Here is a 21,406-nt window from a genome sequence, read left to right as displayed (position 1 = left end):
TGCGTCACAGGGATGGATGTGTTGGCCGACTAATGGCTGGAGTGTGGGGCAAGCCAAGTGCTGAAACCATCAGGAATGCATTTAATTACAGTCGGCTACCCTATTCTGTCCTCATAGCCCTGTGTTTTTTTTTCAATATTTATCCAATTTCCTTTTGAAAGTTACTATTGAACTTGCTTCCATCATCCTTTCAGGCAATGGTTCCAGATTGCAATAACTCACTGCCCCCTCTGGTTCTTTTGCCTGTTGCCTTAAGTCTGTGCTCACTGGTTAGCAACCCTTCTCCCACTGAAAGCCATTTTTCATTATTCACTCCGACAAAACTGTTCATGATTTTGAACATCTTCACTATATCTCCTCTTAACCTATTCTGCTCTAAGGCGAACAATCCAACTTCTCCAGTCTCGTCACATAACCGAACTCTATCATCACTAGTAAATCTCTTCTGCCTCCTCTCAAAGGCCCCGACACCCTTCCTAAAGTATGGTGCCCAGATTTGAACACAATACTCCAGTTGAGGTGTAACCAGTACTTTTAATAAAGGTTTAGCATAACATTCTTGCTTTTGCACCCAATGGGCAGAATTGCCCCCCTCCCACCCTAAGTTCTGTGGCGGGACCAGAAAGTCAGAGAAGGACTCCCGCCGTGGACTGGGGCAGGCTGTTCTTGTGCGCTTCCCGCCTCATTATTTTTGCACGTATGCGACTCAGGTCAGTAATCGTGGTGGAACGGGCAGGAAGTCGGCTGCCCCGCCATCATGTCCGGGCACCTTATTTATAAGTCACCCAGGCAGCTAATCATTGATGGCACCAGGACCCTGGAACAAAGATGAGCAGTAGAAGGCAGCAAGCTCCCACCCCCATGGTTTAACAATGCCTCCCTGGAGCATCCCCTTCAGGCCGTCGGTGAAAGGCGAGATGTCCTGTTCCCAAGGGACGGTAGTAGCAGGCCCACCTGACCAACCACGGCGGCCTGGGAGGAGGTCACCAGGGTGGTCAGCGCCAGTCGGGTCCAGGGGAGGACCGCCCCGCAGTGCAAGAAACAGATGAATGATCTCATCCACTCTGCTAGGGTAAGTGAACCCTCTACTCTCCAAACTCATGTCACCGCTCATTTTGTGTTTCTGTCATGGGATGTGAGCATTACTATCAAAGCCCGCATTTTTGTTGCCCTTGAGAAGGTGGTGGGGGTGCTGCCTTATTTAACCGCTGCAGTCCATGTGATGCACTGTTAGCAAGGCATCTGCAGGATTTTAACCCAGTGAAGGCACAGTCTTGGGGTGGAATGCAGGGCAACTTGCAGGTGCTGCTGTTCCCATACATCTGTTGCCCTTGTCCTTCTAGCTGGTAGAGCTTGTGAAGTTGGAGGGTGCTGCGAAAGGAGCCTTGGTGACATGCTGCAGTGCATCTTGTACATGGAACACACTGCCGCCATTGTGCATCGGGGGTGGAGGGAGCGAATATTGAGGATGGCAGGTGGGGCGTCTGTCAAGTGGGCTGCTTTGTCCTGGATGGTGTGCAGCTTCTTGAGTGTTGTTTTTAAGGCAGAGGTAGATAAATTCTTGATAAGTGTCGTGGAGTATCTAAAAGATGCTCGACACAGAGTAGACTGGAGGTAGATTTATCAGCAGTTGTTTATTTAGTACAAGTGTGCACACGTGGGAAGTGCTCTTTCAGAATGCTGTAAAAGGTAATTCAAAGTTACACAGTTTCTATTGGTTATATACACCATCATTGGATTAACTCATCATCAACTCACATGCTCTTATCTTGTATGTCTAAATGCTACATTTCTAATTACAAATGAGTTTACAACATGCGCATGACCTGTTAATCACCTCTGCAGCTCCAGAAGAATTTGTAAAACAACCACGGAATGACCTGACCATTAGCACAAATAATGTTCCAAATCATGTACTTTACTTATCTATCCTGATGTTTCACTGCAGTGCTTAGCATTCTGCACATCTGGACCCTGAGGCCAAGCTATCAGTTTATTACAGTATCATAGATGATTTATCAACTTCCTGGCTTGGCCAGAAGGTCACATTCATTCTTGTTTTTTTTTACTTCAAACACTTTTAAAACTTTTATCTGCAACTTGGCCAAACCTGGGTAACCCCATGGTGCATCCTGATATACCATTTCAATAAGCAAGGCGGTGAAAGGTTATTGAGAGTAGGCAGGAATGTGGAATTGCAGTTACAGTCAGATCAGCCATGACCTTATTGAATACAGGGACGGAGTGGCCTACTCCTGCTCCTAATTCACATGTTCGTATGTTGGAGCTGCATTCATACAGGCAAGTGGAAAGTATTCCATCACACTCCTCATTTGCGCCATGCCCATCATGATTGGGTTTTGGGAGTCAGGAGGTCAGTTATTAGCCACAGAATTAGCTCTTTCATCATACATGCTCACAATCTATCTATATGTCTTTATGCAGGAGAAGACATCCCACAACAGGAGGGAGAGAGAGAAGATGGGAGGGGGGATGCCCGAGCTCAGGCCCCTCACACAAGTCAAGCAATAGGCTGCTGAGCTGGCAGCGGAGGACCGTGACCATGCCTGTGCCGAGGGAAAGTTCGGCCTCCCCCAAGCATCTAGTGAGGAAGCATGCATTATTATGAGAACCTTGGAAAATCAAGGTGATTGATGAGTGCCACGTTTGAGCCTGCCTAGGCAGTCATTCATTCTCTCTTCTCTCTATTTTAAGTGCCAGTAGGAAGAGGGAGAGGTTAGCCCCCTGCACCTGAAGTCAGCCCCAGCCCCCAGACACCTCAGAGGAAGGTGAGGGCTACTTCACACCTGTAGAGCCGTCACAGCATTCACCTGCACCCTCCACCAGCCCAGAGCCACACACCTCGGTCGGTGTTATGTCTAGTTTAGGCTCGGGCTCACTCTGGCAGTCACTGCACACACATGTATCCACAGCAGGCAGAGGCAGTGACAGCCAAGGTCCCTGGTGTTTGGAGGATTGGTGGAGTGCTAAGTCCGAGTAGATGACGGGCCTCTGGAAGCAGCCATGGAAAAGATGCTGGAGTATCAAAGAGGAACATCATGCAGAGCTGTCAGAGGTCCTCAACAGAGTGGCACAAGACACGGAGGAGTGCATCTGTGCGCTCTCTGACGTCATGGCTGTGGCATGCGAGTACACGGAAGCCTCCATGGTGAGGATGGCGGATGCCATTGAGACTCTATGCACAGTCTCATGTGCATAGTTTCTACTGGATATGTGCTAGGACCTGCACTCCATCACTCTCGCCATGGGTGCACTTCTGCAGCGGCCACGCGAGAGGGGGACGGGGCCTTGACCTTCCTCCAGATGCCCCTTCTCTGCAAGGAGTCAGGGAGGGGCTCTTGGGCACCCAAAGGGATGAAGAGCATCAGGCGGACACCCCAGGGGAATCCACACAGGACATTCCAAGGGTGCCCAGGCATTCCCAGCCCCCTCTGCCTGTGACCCCATTAGCTTCAACTTCTGAGGCCTTGGCGGGTACACCAGCCCTGAGCAGGAGACCTGAAGAGGCTGGGGCCCTCCAGGCCTCGGACCTCCAGAGGGCCTCTGCCAAAGCCATCACAGACAGGAGGGCACAGTAGTCAGCAGGCTCCCTACACCTCTGCTTCAGATGTCGGGAATGCACCCAGATGAAGTGGCAGAGTGAGGAAAATAAAGAAGTTTTGAATTAACACTGGTGGCATGGGTGTCCAATTGTTGCATATTGTTTTGACACTTGTAAATATATGTTGGCTTGCAATGATTGGAAGTCTCTTGGATTCATGCTTGCTGCTGGTTGTTTTAAGGTTGCCGCACTCCACCCCTTCCAGGGGGGACCAAAGATAGCTCTTCCTCCCCCTAATATGTGGCTGCGTATGGAGACATCGCACTTTGACAAGGATGATGACAGCTATGTGTGAGAGGCCTCCCACTCACACTATTGCGCTTGCCTCCACTGCCCTCGAGACTCTATAGAGAGACCTTGTCAAAATAGAAAGACTAGCTACATGAGCCCTTGTCAGGCAGATCCATTCCCCCAGGAGGATGGAGGTTTACAGTCATGAGCTGGCGGCTATTCACCTGCATGCCCCTTATAGGCATTGCCTTCCCTCCCCTGCTTCTTCCCTAACTCTACCTGGAGCCAATTGGAAATGGCTCAGAGTGAATGGCAGCTCTACACCTTGCTGGGATCGTGTAATGAGAAGCCTCTTTAGTTGTCCAGTTGTGCTGATTTTAAGCTCCATCTACCTGAGAAGACCCTCCCCCCTCATTTTTTTTGCAGTTGGAAATCCAGGGTGTTGCCCCGCTGGTGAGCTGTCTCTGTCTCAGGATGGTGCGTGTCATGTATCAGACTGACTCCACCGCCTTTTACTTTCCTCCTGTCACCCACCAACCTCCACCCCCCAATCACCATTCACCTCCCAAATGTGACCTTCACTCTCCCCTCGATAACCCTTGAGTTGCCCCCCGCATCACCTTGGACCCTATCCCTGTCAACCTGGATATGCCTTCCCTCCCCACTGAGCCCAGACCAGTCACCATGCCTTTGCCCAGCCTAATCCTCCCCACTCTTAGATCCAGACCACCATCCTTGTCCCCCTCAAGTGACCCTTCGGATGAAAACTACACTCCATATCCAAAACCTGACCCTACCACCCTGTTGCATCCCACTTCCCCCTCTCACAGTGACTGTCCCTTCCTGCCATCAGCACCCTCAGTTCTTCCTCCTGGATTCAACATTGACTCAATGGGCCCCTCCCTCTGCAACACTCTGCCCCCACACTCACTCCCCACCTTCCCCTTCATGCCTTTCTCTCTCTTCTTTGCCCCTCATGCTTTCCTCTCTCCCCCAGCCCCTTCATGCCTTTCTCCTTCCCCTTTCATGCTTTCCTCCTTCCCTCAGCCCCTTCACTCCTCTCTTCCTACCTCAATCCAGCCATCCCCCAATCTTGTCTCCCACCCACTCCCCACCCCCGCTTTGCCTCCTCCGGCCCCCCTACCCCTTCATGTCTTCCACAGCCCTCCCCCACCTTTGCATCATCTGCATGCACCATTCCTGTGGTCAGCTCCAGTGGTGCAGACACCATCGACTGGAAGGTAAGTGCTCTAAAATTCTCACTCACCAGGTGCTCACCACATTTGTCAGCTCATGAAAGCCAACGGTGTAAATTTCCACTGGCAGTGTGGACAATTTGACAGGGGCAGAAGATCCCGGTCTTTTGGGGTTTTAATGAGCCTGCACGAGATGCAAATTGGGTACCCGCCAAGCTTCAGCAGGGAACCCAACCTGCCATTAACCCGCCATGAACGCCAGGGGCACAAGATCCCACCCTCATTTCCCGACGTTGAGAAACTGATTTTTCACTTCTCGACATATCATCTGTCCCCGCCCACCATAAATCCCACCACTGGCGGGAGGGGACAATTCCGTCCTATATCCCTGATCACTAAGTTTATTTTGCTTCATTAATATTCCTAAAATAAAATAAGGAACTGCAATCTGATTCCACTTTTGTTTTTTGAGTTACTAGAATCTTCCCTGTGATGGACTGGCGTTCCATCCTGGGTGTTTCCTGCCTAGCGCCCATTGCCTGTCGGGATAGGCTCCGACTCCCCGCGATCTTGAATTGGATGAAGCGATTCTGGAAAAATGAGCGAGTGAGTGAATTATTAGAACCTTTTCTTAGAAAAGGTAAGCCTGCATTCAATTACTTCAGGAAACCACTTGCAATTTCCCTGTTCTAATGAGGACCACTTCTGCGATTCTGAGTTTCCCGCTGGGTAGCTGTGCTTGAAGGAGGTGCAGATTGGAGATCAGATCACAACACTGTAGCTCTCACTCTCCCACCTGTGCCCACTATGACCATGGCTCACCAATACGAGTTGCAATTGTGGAATTATCCCTGTTACTTCTAAAGGTAAGGACATAAAAATAGGAGCAGGAGTAGGCCATTTGGTCCCTCGAGCCTGCTCTGCCATACAATATGATCTTCTAGCTCAACTACATCTCCCTGTACTATCCCCAAATCCTTCGTTCCCTTAGTATTCCAAAATCTGTTGATCTCTGACTTGAATATATTGATTGACTGATTATCCACGGGCTCTATAGGGTAGACAATTCCGAAGGCTTGAGTGAAGAAAAAGTGAAGGATCTCAGCTATCTATGCTGTGAGCAATTCCAGTGACTGAAATCTTTGCAGTGGACCCAGATGCTGGTTAATTCAAAGTGGAAAATAACTGGAAATGATACACCTTTTCCCCACTGGCTAATTATTTAAACATGGTTCGAGCATGCCTGAATAGCAATTAAGTAGTGTGCACTCATTACTTGCAAAGATTTCTCTTACATTTTTTTTCTGAAATACAGTTTTGCAGATCTCTGTTTTCAGCTTCTACAGCTTCTCTAGTTAACCTGCAGGAGTTCCATGACCAGTCGACCCTGCAAAGTCCTCCTCACTAACTTATAGAGACTTATGCCCAAATTGGGAGAGCTGTCACACAGATGACAAACAACAGCCTGGCATAGTCATACTCATTGAATCATATCTTACAGCCAATGCCTTAGACTCATCCATCACCATCCCTGGGTAGGTCGTTGTAAGATTAATTTTGTGCAAGGGGTTTGAACCTGACAAGCAAAGGTTGTAGCAGTTCTCCTTTATTGCCACACAGCAGAGATTAAAATGTTACAGTATTTCAGCAGCTATTTACAGTACCAAGCAAATTACATACAAGTGTAAGGTCACTGGGAAGGATAGTGCACGTCATCTCCTGTCTTTCACTTCTCTCCTACTCTCTGTCCTTGTTATGATAGTAAGGGCAAGTATCTAGCTTCAGCCAACAGTAACTCAGGCTGTGGAACTCATTCCGTGACTCCTATCTTTGCAACTTAAGTTTGAAACTCATCCTTCCTTATACCCCTGTTTCGGTACCACTTGATAGCTCCAATGACCTTTTCTCCTGCTCTGCTATGCCTATCTGCACATATACATTCCGCACTTCCCAGATTCCTAGAGTACATCTTGCGTGGGTATTCTGTTTCTTCCTGTGAATTTGTGGTTTCAGATGCCTAGTCCATCCATCACTCATATTGACAGATATCACCTCAACTTAGCACTTCATCATAATAAATGCTTATGCAGTTCAAAAGTTTAAATCAATTATGGATCACCAGCATTACCCCAATGATCACTGCAGTGTCAGCACAATAGGTTTTTAATAGTTTTTGTCCAGACTTGTGGTCCATATTCTAAAAAGGTCCCTCAAGAATCTGCTCTTCTAAGATCATGCAGGTCATTATATCATTATAAGAAATGAGACAAATTCAAGTTAAATAAGTAAAAGGGTTATTTGTAGGCAAATCAATCCAAGATAAACTTAAAGTCCTATCCCACAGGATAGGACACAACCACCAGAGGTGGTACATGATTAAGAGGGAGTAGCCCTGGGAGTCCTCAACATTGACTCTGGACCCCATGATAATCAAAGGATCAGATGAGGCATGAGCAAGGAAACCTCCTGCTGATTACCACCTATCACCCTCCCTCGGCTGAATCAGTACTACTCCATGTTGAACACCACTTGGAAGAAGCATTGAGGTTGGCAAGGGCACACAATGTAACCTGGGCAGTGGAACTCAATGTTGATCATCAAGAGTGGCTCGGTGGCACCACTACTGACAAGGCCAGCCGACTCCTGAAAGACTTATCTGCCACATTAGGCCTGCAGTATGTGGTGAGACAGCCAACAAGAGGGAAAAATTTACTTGACCTCATCCTTAACAATCTACCTGCCACAGGTCATCTGTCCATAACAGTATTGGTAGGAGTTATCACTGGACAGCCCTTATGGAGACGAAGTTCTGTTTTCAAACTGAGGATACCCTCCATCATAACAGCAAAATACTGCGGATGCTGGAAACCTGAAACAAAAACAGAAATTGCTGGAAAAACTCAGCAGGTCTGACAGCATCTGTGGAAAGAAAGACAGAGTTAACGTTTTGAGTCCTTGTGACTCTTCTTCAGAACTCTCCATCATGATGCCCTACATCATGTGTGGCATTACCATTGTGCAAAATGGGATAGATTCAGAACAGATCCAGCCGCTCAAGACTGGGCATCCATGAGGCTCTGTAGGCCTCATCACAACTGATTTTCATTCAGCCACAATCTGTCACCTCATGGCCTGGCATATCCCTCCCTCTAAGATTACAATCAAGCCAGATGATCAATCCTGGTTCAATGAAGAGTGTAGGAGAGAATGCTAGGAGCAGCACCTGGCATGCCTAAAAATGAGGTGTCAGCCTAGTGAAGCTACAACACAGGATGAAATGCATGTTAAGCAGTGGAAGCTGCATGCTATAGACAGGACTAAGTGATCCCACAACCAACGGATCAGATAAAAGCTCTATGTCCTGTCACATCCAGTTGTGGAAAGGTGGTGAACAATTAAGTATCCAACCAGAGGAGGAGGCTCCATGATCATCCCCATCCTCAGTGGTGGGGAAGCCCAGTGCGCTAGTGCAAAAGACAAGGCTGAAGCATCTGCAATCATCTTCAGCCAGAAGTGCTGAGTTGATGATCCATTTTTCCCTCCTCCTGAGGTACCCAGCATCAAAGAAGCCAGTCTTCAGCTAATTTGAAACATTCCACATGATATTAAAAACCAGCTGAATGCACTGGATACTGCAAAGGCTATGGTTCGAACAACATCTTGCCTGTTGTAGTCCAGAGCTTGTGCTCCAGAACAAGCCAAACTCCTGGCCAAGTTTTTCCAGTACAGCTACAACACTGGTGTCTACATGGCAATGTGGAAAATTGCCCTGGTATGTCCTGTCCATGAGAAGCAGCACAAATCCAAGCTGACCAGTCACTGTTCCATCAGTCTACTGTCATCAGCAGAGCGATGGAAGGTATTGTCGACATGCTATCAAGCAGCACTTACTCAGCAATAACCTCACTGATGCTCAGTTTGGGCACCACCAGGTCGTTCGGCTCCAGAACTCACGGCAACCTTAGTCAAAACATGCACCTGAATTTTTCGAACGGCGGGGTCTTGCTTCCCACCATCTGAAGAGATGGCGAGGTACACATTCCCTCTGACTCCGAGTGCCCGTAGCTATTTCACGCTCGATTGAGCATCAGTTGGCTGCAGGCGGGACTTCCGCCCCTCATTTTGGAGGAAGTCCAGCCTTAGAGATCTGACAGCCAATCTAATTGGCCAGCAGATCTTCAGTCCCTGCAGCGACACCGCTGCAGTGGACAGAGGAGAAACTTTAGGAGGACATCGGAGCCTATGACCGTGGGACAGAGGCCCAGGTAGGTTCAAGGGGTTCCAGGGCGGCGTCGGTAGGGAAGGCCTGGGGCGAGCACGAAGTGACGATCAGGGTCTCGGTGAAGAGGCTGGGGGATGGTGGGAGGGCGGCCCAAAGGCTCTTGTGGACTTGTGGTCCAAATTCTAAAAAGATCCCTCAAGAATCTGCACTTCTAAAATCATGTAGGTCATTATATCACTATAAGAAATAAGACAAATGCTAGTTAAATAAGTAAAAGGGTTATTTGTAAGCAAATCAATCCATGATAAATTTAAAGTACTGTCCCATTGACAGGACAGAACCACCATAGATGACCGGGGTGGGGGGGGGGGGGGGGGGGGGGGGTGCGCCCAACTTCAGAAGGGAGCTTCTGATGGAGGCACACCCTGCTCCCCCTTTCCCCCTGATTGTAACTCAATTCTTTTTTGGGTCTCCCCAAACAGAAGCTCAATCCTCCCACCAGCCTAAAAACTGAGGCAGGGCAGGAAGCGGCCCTGATAAGGGCCTCAGTTGGGGCAAGGGCAGACTTTCTCAGGCCTTGTCTGAGGCCTTGCCCGCCCCAGCGTAAAATCACTATGTGGCCAGGGCGGGCGGGAACCCAGAGGGAATACCACCCCTTCAATCTCAAGCTCCCCCTACCCCCTGCCTCAAAACCCGTTGGTGGGGGAGCGTAAAATTCTGGCCAAGAACAAAAGAGCTGAATTCCTCAGTTGAGGTGAGAGCGACTGCCCTTTACATCAAGGCAGCATTTGATGCATGTGACATCAGGAAGCCCTAGCAAAATTAAAGTCAATAGGAATGTGGTAATTATGGTTTTATTTAGTGCGTAGTATACCTTTAAGAATAATGCTTGTTAAGGAAGATCACATGATCTTCAGTACCCAATAGGAGAGTAGCACGGGCTACCTCAGTACTCAGTCGTCAGTAGTTAGTAGTTGTGGAGAGATAGAATTTGAGTTGTAAGCACATGTGTAGTTGCTGCTGAGTACCTTGTAAATAATCTTAAAGTTTCTGCCTAAGAAGTGTCTGTTGATCAACTCTATCAATAGTACCAACTCAGCCACCCAACAAGGAATCAGGGGAAAATTCTCCACTAGCATAAAAGAAAATGCTTGTGATTGTTGGAGGCCAATCATCCCAGCCCCAGGACTGTAGGAATTCCTCAGGACAACATCCTAGGCCCAGCCATCTTCACAGCTTCATCAGAAAGGTGAATGTTCACTGATGATTGCAGTGTTTAGTACCATTCGCAACTCCCCGGATACTGAAGCAGTCTGTGCCCATATGCAGCAAGGCCTGGAAAACATTCAGGCTTGGCTGATAAGTGGCAACTGGCATTCATGCCACCCAAGTGTTAGGCCATGACCATCTCCAGCAAGGGAGAATCTAATCATCCCCCCCTGACATTCAATGGCATTACAGTCGCTAAACCCCCACTATGAACGTTCTGGGGCTTACCGTTGCCCAGAAACCTAACTGGACCAGCCATATACATGTTGTGGGCTACAAGAGCAGGTCAGAGGCTAGGAATTTTGCAGCAAGTAACTCACCTCCTGACTTCCCAAAACCTGTCCACCATCTACTAGGCACAAGTCAGGAGGGTTATGGCATACTCTCCATTTGCTTGGATGAGTGCAGCTCCAACAACATTCAAGAGGCTTAACACCATACAGGGCAAAGCAACCTGCTTGACCGGCACCCCATCCACCTCTTTAATCATTCACTTCATCCTCCAGTGGCAGCAATATGTACCACCTACAAGATGCACTGCAGTATTTCACCATGGCTGTAGATAGCACCTTACCAGTGTTCTCTACTACCTAGAAGAACAAGGGCAACAGAAGTATGGGAATACCACCACTTTCAAGTTCTCCTCTAATTACACACTCTCCTGGCTTGGAACAATATTATCGTTCCTTCTCTGTTGCTGTGTCAAAATCATGGAACTTCCTCCCTAACTGCAATATGGGTGTGTACCTACACCACATCGACAGCAGCAGTTCAAATAGTTTGCACACAACCACCTTCTCAAAGGCAATTAGGAATGGGCAATATATGTTAGTATTGTTAGTGACACTCACACCCCGTGAACGAATATAAAAAATTGCCCTGTGTATCCTTTACCTAGCTCCATCTCCAGTTATTATGCTGTCACAACTGTGGATTATTGGTTATTTGAACCAGCAGGAATTTTTGGCATAAATTACCATTGGAACTCAGGTTCAGGATTCTTGCTGGTTAACCCTGAAAGATGCAGTTTCTTTGCTGTCACCTTGAGAGAGGAAGACTGACTGATGTCATTGAGACAAAGAGGAGATTGGTACATCAGTGAGTTCGCCTGGAGAATTAATGAACTGACCATTGAAACTGTTATCCATGACCATTTGGGACAACAGACAATTTGTTATCTCATTTCAGGGTTCCAGAAGCTATTCACACATGAGATGGTGGGAGAAACTCTATTCTTGCATACAAAGTATGATCTATCACAGAAACAATATGGAGTTTTCTAATGGGGACTGGTACATGAGAAGGTGGTAGCTGGGTAAATTGTGCGCTCTACTGGGTAAGTTACAATTAGTGAAGGAGTCAAGGGTCAAAATGACAAACTTTCTGTCCAGGGAGCTTACAAAAAGAACTAAGACACATGGTAAAAGCCAGTTGTGAAGTCAGTTGCAAAAGATGAAGCAAAGTCTAGGCTGGAAATTACTGTGGCACTTACTCATATTTCAGCCTTGGCTAACCAGAAATAGACAGAGTATTGAGTATGTAGGCGAAGATAGCTTATCAGCTATTGCTGTTTTGTACTTTGTGGGAAATGTTATGGTGAAAGTTAAGAGCCTAAAATTGCTTACCCAGTTCAAATGTATGCTGTAAAGAAGCTCGTTTTTTTGAGGTTGCATTGACCTCCTCTAACCAGAGTACTCATCAGTTCCATCTTTCAGAAGATTGAAGAAACCTATATGAAGACATATGAAGATAACAGTACATTATTTGTACTATTATTATTTTCACAATTATGTAAATTTAGATCCCCCCTTTTTATGAACATATGAAAACAGAAGTCAAGAAAAAGCCAACTGGCCCACTGAGCCTGTCCCTTATGGTCATAATGCAACCAATCCAGACCGCGGCCCTCATTCAGGCCCCACCCCTATCAATATTCAGTCAGGTAGTCAGCCTGGAAGAGACAAAAAAAAAGTCAGAGAAAAACTCTAGGCCAATTCAGGAAAAAAAGACTCTGGAAATTTCCTGTCCAACTCTCAAGGGTGACCTGAGATTGACCACAGTGACTGGGAGATGCAGCCTTCAACATCCACTTACTTTCCTTCAGGTCGCTGTATTGGCAACACTCTGGTGTTTGTGTGATTTCCCATTAAAAGAGGAAGACTTGGTTCTTGTTGCAGAAATACTCAAATAACTTGAGAACGCTCGGGTTAATTGACCAATTAGGGTACCTCTTCCTCCTGGTGTTTATTTGTTGGTTTCTCTATAATGTAGGGCAGTAGACGTTTTTATCTGTGAAACTATAACCCTTTGCCATGTGTAGGAATAACACATATTTGGAATACAAAACAGTTAACTCTTTGGACATACTTGAAATACTAACATATTTCCCAAAATAATTTCAATAGAATATGGCACCAAATATATTTATTGGGAATCTTCTATGACTTTGCCCAGAGAAAGTCAGTGTGATGCAAACTTCACTTAAAAGTGTATTAGTGATGCTCTTGGTATATTTATAGGCATCTGTTGCTTAGCTAGCAGTAGAAATGAGCAGTTTCAGGTGTAACTTCATGTTACAGGAGGGTGCCGTTGAAAAAGGAGTATGTGAGATACATGGCAAATTTAGTATATTATGTAGATTTCATTTTAATTTAAGTGCCTACTTCAAAGTGCTATTGATGGAGGTTGGGGAGCAGGTTGCTCAAAACACCTGATTGCTACAAATAAAATACTGAATGAGGATTTGAAGGGGAATATCTTGATAACAGAATTTTTTTAAAAAACTACCTTACCTGTTGCCTCATGATGAGTGGCAGAGTCCTAAATGAGCAGTTTAATACTTGGGCTGCAACAGAAAATAAAACCTGAACTCTAAACTGGTTGTAGTTAGAAACATAATTTGGTGTATCAGATACATTAAACATGAATTATTTAGTAAATTGCTTGAGTTAGTCAACTCCTCAATTGTGTTACAAAAATAATATCAAACCTACTGTCAGCAAAAGGTTGAAATGGTGGTCACCAACCAGTAACAGAATGAGCACTCATACTGCCTATGCCAGTTTTGCTAACTTTGGTGGCAATGACTGAAAAGCAGTTGTGAGGCTCTTGATAGTTTTGACAATTTAACCTGCATTTTCTCTTTAAGACTTTTGAAAGATATCTTCCTCGCACCTCAGCCCCTTCCTGCTGTTGTGTTGTCTAAACCACTGATGAATTTATGGTTGGTTGGTATGGGTGCAAAGGCTGATTATTACAGTTCCCGTTGAGCTTTTAATATGAGCTGTGTCACACTTGGAGGTTTGAGCAGAAACAATCCATCTATTTACAGCGATCAAATTCTCACTTATCACTTGAATGGCAAATTCGGAGCTGCATTGTTAGAGGCCTGGGAGTTGGTCATCTTTCATCTCAGGAGAGCACTTGAGCTGGGAGAACTATCATAGTTAAATGAAAACAGGGGAATGGGGGAATCTTATAAGTCACCTTTCTTATTATCTGACCAACTTGGGCAAGATGGCCAACTATGGTTACTGATGTCATTCCTGACATCATTGGTTACTAATGTCGTTTGTGACATTCCTTTATATGGAGAATTCTCTCCAATGTTAATTGTATTTATTTCAGTAGTACTAGTTATGCTTTTTGGAAAATGTCTGACATGTGAGATGACTTTATCAAATATCTTAGTTAAGAAGATTAGTAATTGTAATTTTATATGCTAAAGGTACAGTTGTAGGATTAGCAGAACAAATTTGTGCTCTTCACTATTTTAAACTTTTTTCCCTCTAGCCCCAGAATGCTACCCAGGAGGATATCACATTCTTCGGAGCTCTTACCGCAGCATTCACTTTGATTCTATTGAGCTACAGCAGTTTGCAATCCAGGACCTTATATGTGATCATTCCCTGACACCAGGATGGTACCGCTTCATGATCGGAGATAAGCCAGCAGAAATGCCAACCAAATGTATAGAAGTTAGTAGTATGCGAAATGCTCATTCCAAGCATAGTATGTCTAAAAGATAAGAATGTTTTAAAATACAACATTGGCTAAGTCTCTGCAGTTCACATTCTTAACTGTTTGCTTTATGTTTAACAGTTTATACTTAGTCATTTTGAACTTTGTAAGTATAAAGCATGGACAGAGAGAAAAATCAAATGGGGAGGATTGCCTACATATAAGAGAATCTGCCTGTTCTTCCATTCATTCATTTATTTAGTCAGTTTGGAAGATTTTATTTGTGAGATTTTCAATACAATTAAATAACACATTAACTTACAACAACTACAACATCAACTTGCATTTATTTAGGGCCTTTAACATAGCAAAATGTCCCGATGAACTTGGCAAGAGTGTAATCAAATAACGTTTGAAACAAAGCCACATGAGGAGATACAAGGGCAGGTGGAGCTACTTAGGAAGCCTCTTAAAAGAGGAGGGGAGGTCTTGTGGCACTGGAGGTAGCGTGCCTGCTCTTCAGCCAGAAGTCCCGGTGCATCCATAACGTGGCCAAACAGTTTGATTATCAACTAAGAGGGGGAGAGTCAGCCATGCTTGATGTGGAGCAGCACTCCTCAAGCAATAGCCCCTGGTGACAAGCTAGCGACCTGTTTAAGGGAAAAGATAGCTATGGAGATGGACATAAGCACATGCTTTGTCTGTCTCATGCATTACTAGATGCAGGAAAGTCTCAAACTCAGTCAGTCTAAAAGAGGAGAAGGAGCTAGAGATGCAGAATGTTTTAAGGAGGGAATTTCAGAGCTTCAGGCCTAGGCATGGTCACCATAGGGGGTGCAATGAAAATCGGGAATGCAGATGAGGTCAGAATTGGAGGAACGCAGACATCTTGCAGAGTTATAGGGCTGGGGGAGGTTACGAAGATAGGGAGGGCTAAGGCCATGGAGGCGTTTGAAAACAAGAACACAATTTTTTTTAAAATGAAGTGTTGTTGGACCGGGAGCCACTCTAAGCAATTGAGCACTTTGGTGATGTGTGGATAGGACTACGTGTGCGAGGATGTGGACATCAGGATTTTGGATGAGTTCAAATTTATGCATGGTGAAAGATGTTAGAATGGCCAGCAAGTATTGGAATAGACAGGTCTAATGGTAACAAAGGTGAGGATGAGGGTTTCAGCAATAGCTGAACTGAAGCGAGGGCAGAGATGAGAGATATTATTGAGATGGAAGTGGGCAATCTTGGAGAGAATATGTGGTCGGAAGCTCAGCTTGGGGTAAAATAGGATGCCAAGGAAGCGAATGGTCTTGTTCAACCTCAGAGAATGGTCTTATTCTAATAAATTAGGTAATTTGACAAAAATGAGAGTGAACTATTCTTCTCTTTAGGGAGTGAGGGCACTTAGAAACCCTAAATCATTACAGAACTTGGAAGAGTTAGGTAGGATAGAGGCTTTGGTATTGTCCATATCTGGACTAGATTAGTAACACTTACTCTTTCCACTATATCCAATTCAGTAAATATAATCAAGAAACTAGAGGATGACGTTCTTTTGTCCTTCTCTTGTTTCCAATGCCATCAGACGTTGCAGGGGGAAGTTACTTTCCAACTTTAGGCCAGAATAAAAAAAGGAAATTAGAATCTGCCTCATTCCAGAGAGTAGGTCGTTTGAACCAAAGTCTGTGTGACTGAGCCCCACCTCTGTCCCTAAGGATTCCAAATTTATTGTGGTATGGTTAAACTCGACATAATCTTTAAAAATGTGCTACTGTTATACTGCTGTATAAACTGTAGATTATGAAATAACATATAGACCATTATTAATTTATATTTGTCTTATATGAAATGAATCAAACACAAGAGCTTTTTACGATAAGAACTATAGTTTTGAACTTGGCAAACCTGTTACTTAGAATCAGTACATTGTACAACAAATTGTTCACATATTGCAAATGAATTGAATGCATTACAGTTGTTTAATAAATGTGTTACAGAGCATATTCCGTTATAGTTATAATTTAAACCTTTCTTGTAATATTTCATATCTTCTCAGATGAATAAGTGTGGCACACAAGCTCCAGTTTGGCTTTCTCTTAAAGACTCCAACTCGTTGCCTCGTCCTGGTGAAGTAAAGAAACTAACAGCCTGTGCTACATGGCAATTCTTCATGGGCAGCACAAAGGACTGCTGTTTATTTCGGATCCCTGTCTCTCTTAGGAACTGTGGAGCCTTCTTTGTTTATTACCTTCAACCTACTCAGGGATGCATGGGTTACTGTGCTGCCGAAGGTTAGAAGATAAATTGTCAAATTTTTAAACCTGTTGGGATGCCCTAAGTAGCCTTGCATATTTACAGACCTCATTGCAAATTGGTAACGATGATGTACATAATATACAATTAGTTGGATGGATACAACCATAAAAACCTCACACAAAATTAACAAGCGTCCTGTAAATGAACTAAAGATTTTTTTTATTGTAAAGCATGCCTGTTGTGCTTGAAAGAATGTAATAACACTGGAATCAATATTCTGATCAGGATATTCAACAAAGGAACTCCACATGCACTAACTAATAAACAAGGATACCAGACAATACTTTAACCCCTTCACCCTATTTTACCAGTCAATTTTGCCTATGAGTTATCAAAGTAAAATTTGGCTTGTCAAACTGCCTTACATGAAGCAGTTCAGATTATATTAGGATTTATGCTTCCAAATTTTCATTAGAATCTGCACAAGTACTGTATGAATTAATTGACTATCTGTCCTCCCAGGTGGATATGAAAGATTCCATGACATAATTGGAAGAAAGGCAGGGAAGTTCTCCTTGGTGTCCTGGCCAATATTTATCTTTCTACCAGCATCAGTTTAAACAACGATAAAAAAAGACCTGGTCATTATCTCCTTGTCCGTTGTGGGAACTTGCAGTGCACAAATTGGCTGCTATCTTTCCTACATTACAACAGTGACTTAAGTACCAAAAGTACTTTATTAGATGTGAAGCACTTTAAGATGACCTGAGGTTGTGAAAAGTGGCCGGCAAATGCACGTTCTTTCTCTAAGCTGTTGGAAGAAGGGGGAGGAGGAGAGGTCATTTACGCCCAGGGTTTTCAGGGAGCAATTCTTTGACCCAAACCTCAATGAGAAATAATGTGTCAGACCTTTGTGCTTCACTAAGGGTGTCCTCATTGAAACCTGCCATCTTTGCAACCACAACTTTAACCTCAGAGCAAGGCATGGACTGAATTGCCAGTAGTTGTGAGTCTGACTGTGGCATTGAACTTTTATACATCTGACTCCTTCCAAGCTGGAGCTGAAGATATGGGCAACATTTTGCAGCTCGCCATCCACTATTACATAAGGGAGGATACTCAATGAGAGAGAATTACATTCGATCCTCTTTCCAGAGAGCAGCAGACAGACCAAGCATGTGGTTTCCTTAGAATTGCAGGCCTCCATGTGGTGCAGGGTCCATGGACTTTTATGTTCATTCGTGGGATGTGGGCATCACTGGCTAGACCAGCACTTATTGCCCATTCCTAATTGCCTTTGTGAAGGCGGTGGTGAGCTGCCTTCTTGAATCGCTGCAGTCCATGTGGTGTAGGTACACCCACAGTGCTCTTAGGGAGGGAGTTCCAGGATTTTGACTCAGTGACAGTAAAAGAACGGCGATATATTTCCAAATCAGGATGGTGAGTGGCTTGAAGGAGGACTTCCAGGTGGTGGTGTCCCCATGTGCCTGCTGTCCTTGTCCTTCTAGATGGTAGTGGTCATCGGTTTAGAAGGTGTTGTCTAAGGAGCCTTGGTGAGTTCCTGCAGTGCATCTTGTAGATGATGCACACTGCTGCTACTGTGCGTCAGTAATGGAGCGAGTGAATGTTTGTGGATGGGGTGCCAATCAAGTGGGCTGCTTTGACTGCACACACATAGCTTTGCGGATGCTGCGTACCAACCCTATATGGGAACCAAAAGGGATTCCACTCCCTCAGTGCCCAGCTGGTGTGTGACCATGAGGAAAAACATGCCCAGTTTTTTCACAGCAGACATGATGCCTTTGTTCTACAGAAGTGGGCCGTGCCAACTCACTTGAGCCACCATGACAAACCAAAAGGTGGCTATTGGGAGACAAGGGATACCTGCTGATCAAATAGCTGATGGCCCCGGTCCATAAATCATGCATACATGGGCAGCATGCATACAATATAAGCCAACCTGCCACACAAAATGTGATAAAGCAGACCATTGGCGTGCTCAAACAATGCTTTCACTTCTTGGACCACTCTTGAGGTGTCCCACAGTACTCAGTGGAGTAGGTGTCAATGTTCAGTGTTTCAGTGAGTTTTGTGCAATGTACTTGGGTGATTTGGCTGTCATGGTTGAATAGCTGACTGTGTGCAGGTTGTGAGATGTGGGTGTGAGGCTTGCACCAGTGCTAAGTGTGTGAAGGTGAGATGAAACATCTGAATATTAGATATGAGCCCTGATTGATAGAGACAGTTGATAAGTGAGTGACGGGGGTATGGTCAATTGAGCAGTGTCTGAGTCTATTGTTTGCAGCTGGTAGGATATGACATTTGAAGATGCATTCATTGACCTTGACCACTTGTACGAAGTCATTGAACTTCTTGTGGCATTGCATCCAAATCCTCGGGGTTCAACTCCTGGCATTGACGACCCCAACTATCTGCATCCGCTGCTTCTGAAAATTTGTCTGCAGAGCTTCCTGGCTCCTTCCATATATAGGACATGTCTCCTCATTTCCACTTCCTGGCCCAAAGCCTCCATTGCAGCATGCACAAACATGGAGCCCATGCTCTCCCATGTTGTGTCATCCTTCACTGTTTTCCAGGTCAAATTCATTTGCAGAAAGACTGAAAGCACCTGCTCCATCCGCAATGCATCTCACCTTTTAAGAGCTGCAGGCTAGCTTCAAGTATTCAGGTTAGCTTTAACTGGTCTCACGATACTGACCCCCCACACCGCCCCCACCAGGTCAGTCATCCAGCCAATCAACAGTGCAGTTAGCACAAGTCATTGAAATAAGCAGGCAGCACTAAGTTGATGCGCTGCCTACATTGCAATGAATGAGCAGGGTTAATTATGATTCTTGTGCCCATTTTTGGGTGCTTCTGAATGTATCTCCTTTTACACTTGTAATTGACAATGTTTCCAGAATAATATAAATATGTTCTTTACAAGTTGGCTTGGATGAGCTAGTTGCCTGCACTCCTCTGGAAAGATGATGTTATATTTCTGAGGCAACAGGGTGTTGAATCTCTGCCTATAGAGGTGCAGCACATTTCTCCTGGATCCTCTGCTCTTGCATAAATTTATTTTTCACCCTGGCAGTTCCATGTAGACTAACTGATAATCTCATTTCCCTAGATCTCAGGGAGACTAGCACGTCTAAGTAACATTTTTATCTGCTAGTGTATCTGGCTGGTGACCTTTACAATCTTAAGATCTATAAAATTCCTTTCTCTGTGTTGTCCATTCAATTTCTGATTTTACAGAGACACCTTTCTGCAAAGATTACTATAAGACCCCTAAAAATATTCCAATGTAAATAAAAATAAGGACTGAAAGTTGATCGCTGAAAGTTTTTTCAGTTCAAAAGCACTATTGTATACTTTAGGGGAGATAGTGGCAAAGAGATAATGTCACTGGTCTAGTAATCCAGAGGCCCAAACTATGCTCTGGGGATAAGGGTTCAAATCCCACCATGGTGTGGAATTTGAATTCAATTAATGAAGTCTAGAATATAAAGCTAGTTTCAGTAATGGCGACCATGAAACGATCATTGATTGTTGTAAAAACCCATCTGGTTCACTTGTGCCCTTTAGGGGAGGAAATCTGCCATCCTTACCTGATCTGGCCTACATGTGACTCTAGATCCACAGTAATATGGTTGATTCTTAACAGCCCTCTAAAATGGCCTAGCAAGCCACTCACTTCAAGGGCAATTAGGAATGGGCAACAAATGCTGACCTTGCCAGTGATGCCCACATCCTAGGGACAAATAAAGAAAATAATATATCCTTAATTTACAAAGAAGCCAACTCCACTAACCAATTTGCAGGTATCAGAAGGAATTAATTTTTTTGGTGTTGGTTACCTCATACAACCTTGTTGTTACCCCTGATGACCTCCTGGTGGGTATAAGGGTAAACTCAGCAACTATAGGCCAGCTGGTTTAACCTTGGTGGTGGGAAAGTTTTTAGAATGAAAATCCGGGACAAAATGAGCAGTCATTCGGACAAGCATGGATTGGTTAAGGAAAGCCAGCACTGATTTGTTAAAAGCAAATTGTATTTATCTGACTTGATTTGAGTTTTTTTGGTGAGGTAACTGAGAGGGTTGATGAGAGTAATGCGGTTTGTGTGACGTGCATGGACTTCCAAAAAGCATTTGATAAAGTGTCCCATATAGGCTGGCTAGCAAAGTTGAAGCTCATAGATTAAAAGGGACAGTAACAGCATGGATTCAAAGTTCACAGGGTGACAAGAAGCAGAGAGTTGTGATAAACGGTTGTTTTTCAGACTGGAATAAAGTACACAGTGGAGTTCCCCAGAGATCAGTGCTAGTTCACTGCTTTCTTAATCTATATCAGTGATCTAGACTGCAGGGCACAATTTCAAAATTTTCAGATGATACAAAGCTTGGAAGCATTGAGAATTGTGAAGGGGATAGTGATAGGCTTCAAGAGAACATAGACAGGCTGGTTGAATGGGCAGGCAAGTGGCAGGTGAAATGTAATGCAGAGAAGTGTGAAGTGATACATTTTGGTAGGAAAAATAAGGAGAAGCAATGGAAAACAAAAGATGCACTAAGAGTGATGGATGCAGGAACAGTGAGGCCTGGGGGTATATTTGTACAAATTGTTATCGGTGGCAGGGCAGGTTGAG

General features: G+C 44.8%; 1 protein-coding gene across 2 annotated transcripts in view; it reads left to right on the top strand.

Annotated features, from left to right (window-relative positions):
- Nucleotides 1-21,406, top strand: part of LOC144686786 (von Willebrand factor D and EGF domain-containing protein) — a 309,526-nt gene that overhangs the window by 45,043 nt on the left and 243,077 nt on the right. For both annotated transcript variants that reach the window (XM_078552492.1, XM_078552491.1), the window contains exons 2-3: nt 14,333-14,517; nt 16,554-16,788. In XM_078552492.1, coding sequence (XP_078408618.1) covers nt 14,333-14,517; nt 16,554-16,788 — 420 coding nt within the window. The remainder of the gene's footprint in view (nt 1-14,332; nt 14,518-16,553; nt 16,789-21,406) is intronic.

This window comes from Cetorhinus maximus, chromosome 11 (assembly GCF_964194155.1).
Source record: "Cetorhinus maximus chromosome 11, sCetMax3.hap1.1, whole genome shotgun sequence".
Taxonomy (NCBI): domain Eukaryota; kingdom Metazoa; phylum Chordata; class Chondrichthyes; order Lamniformes; family Cetorhinidae; genus Cetorhinus; species Cetorhinus maximus.
The sequence above is the reverse complement of the archived record's forward strand: the minus strand, read 5'-3'. Positions and strand labels throughout refer to the sequence as shown.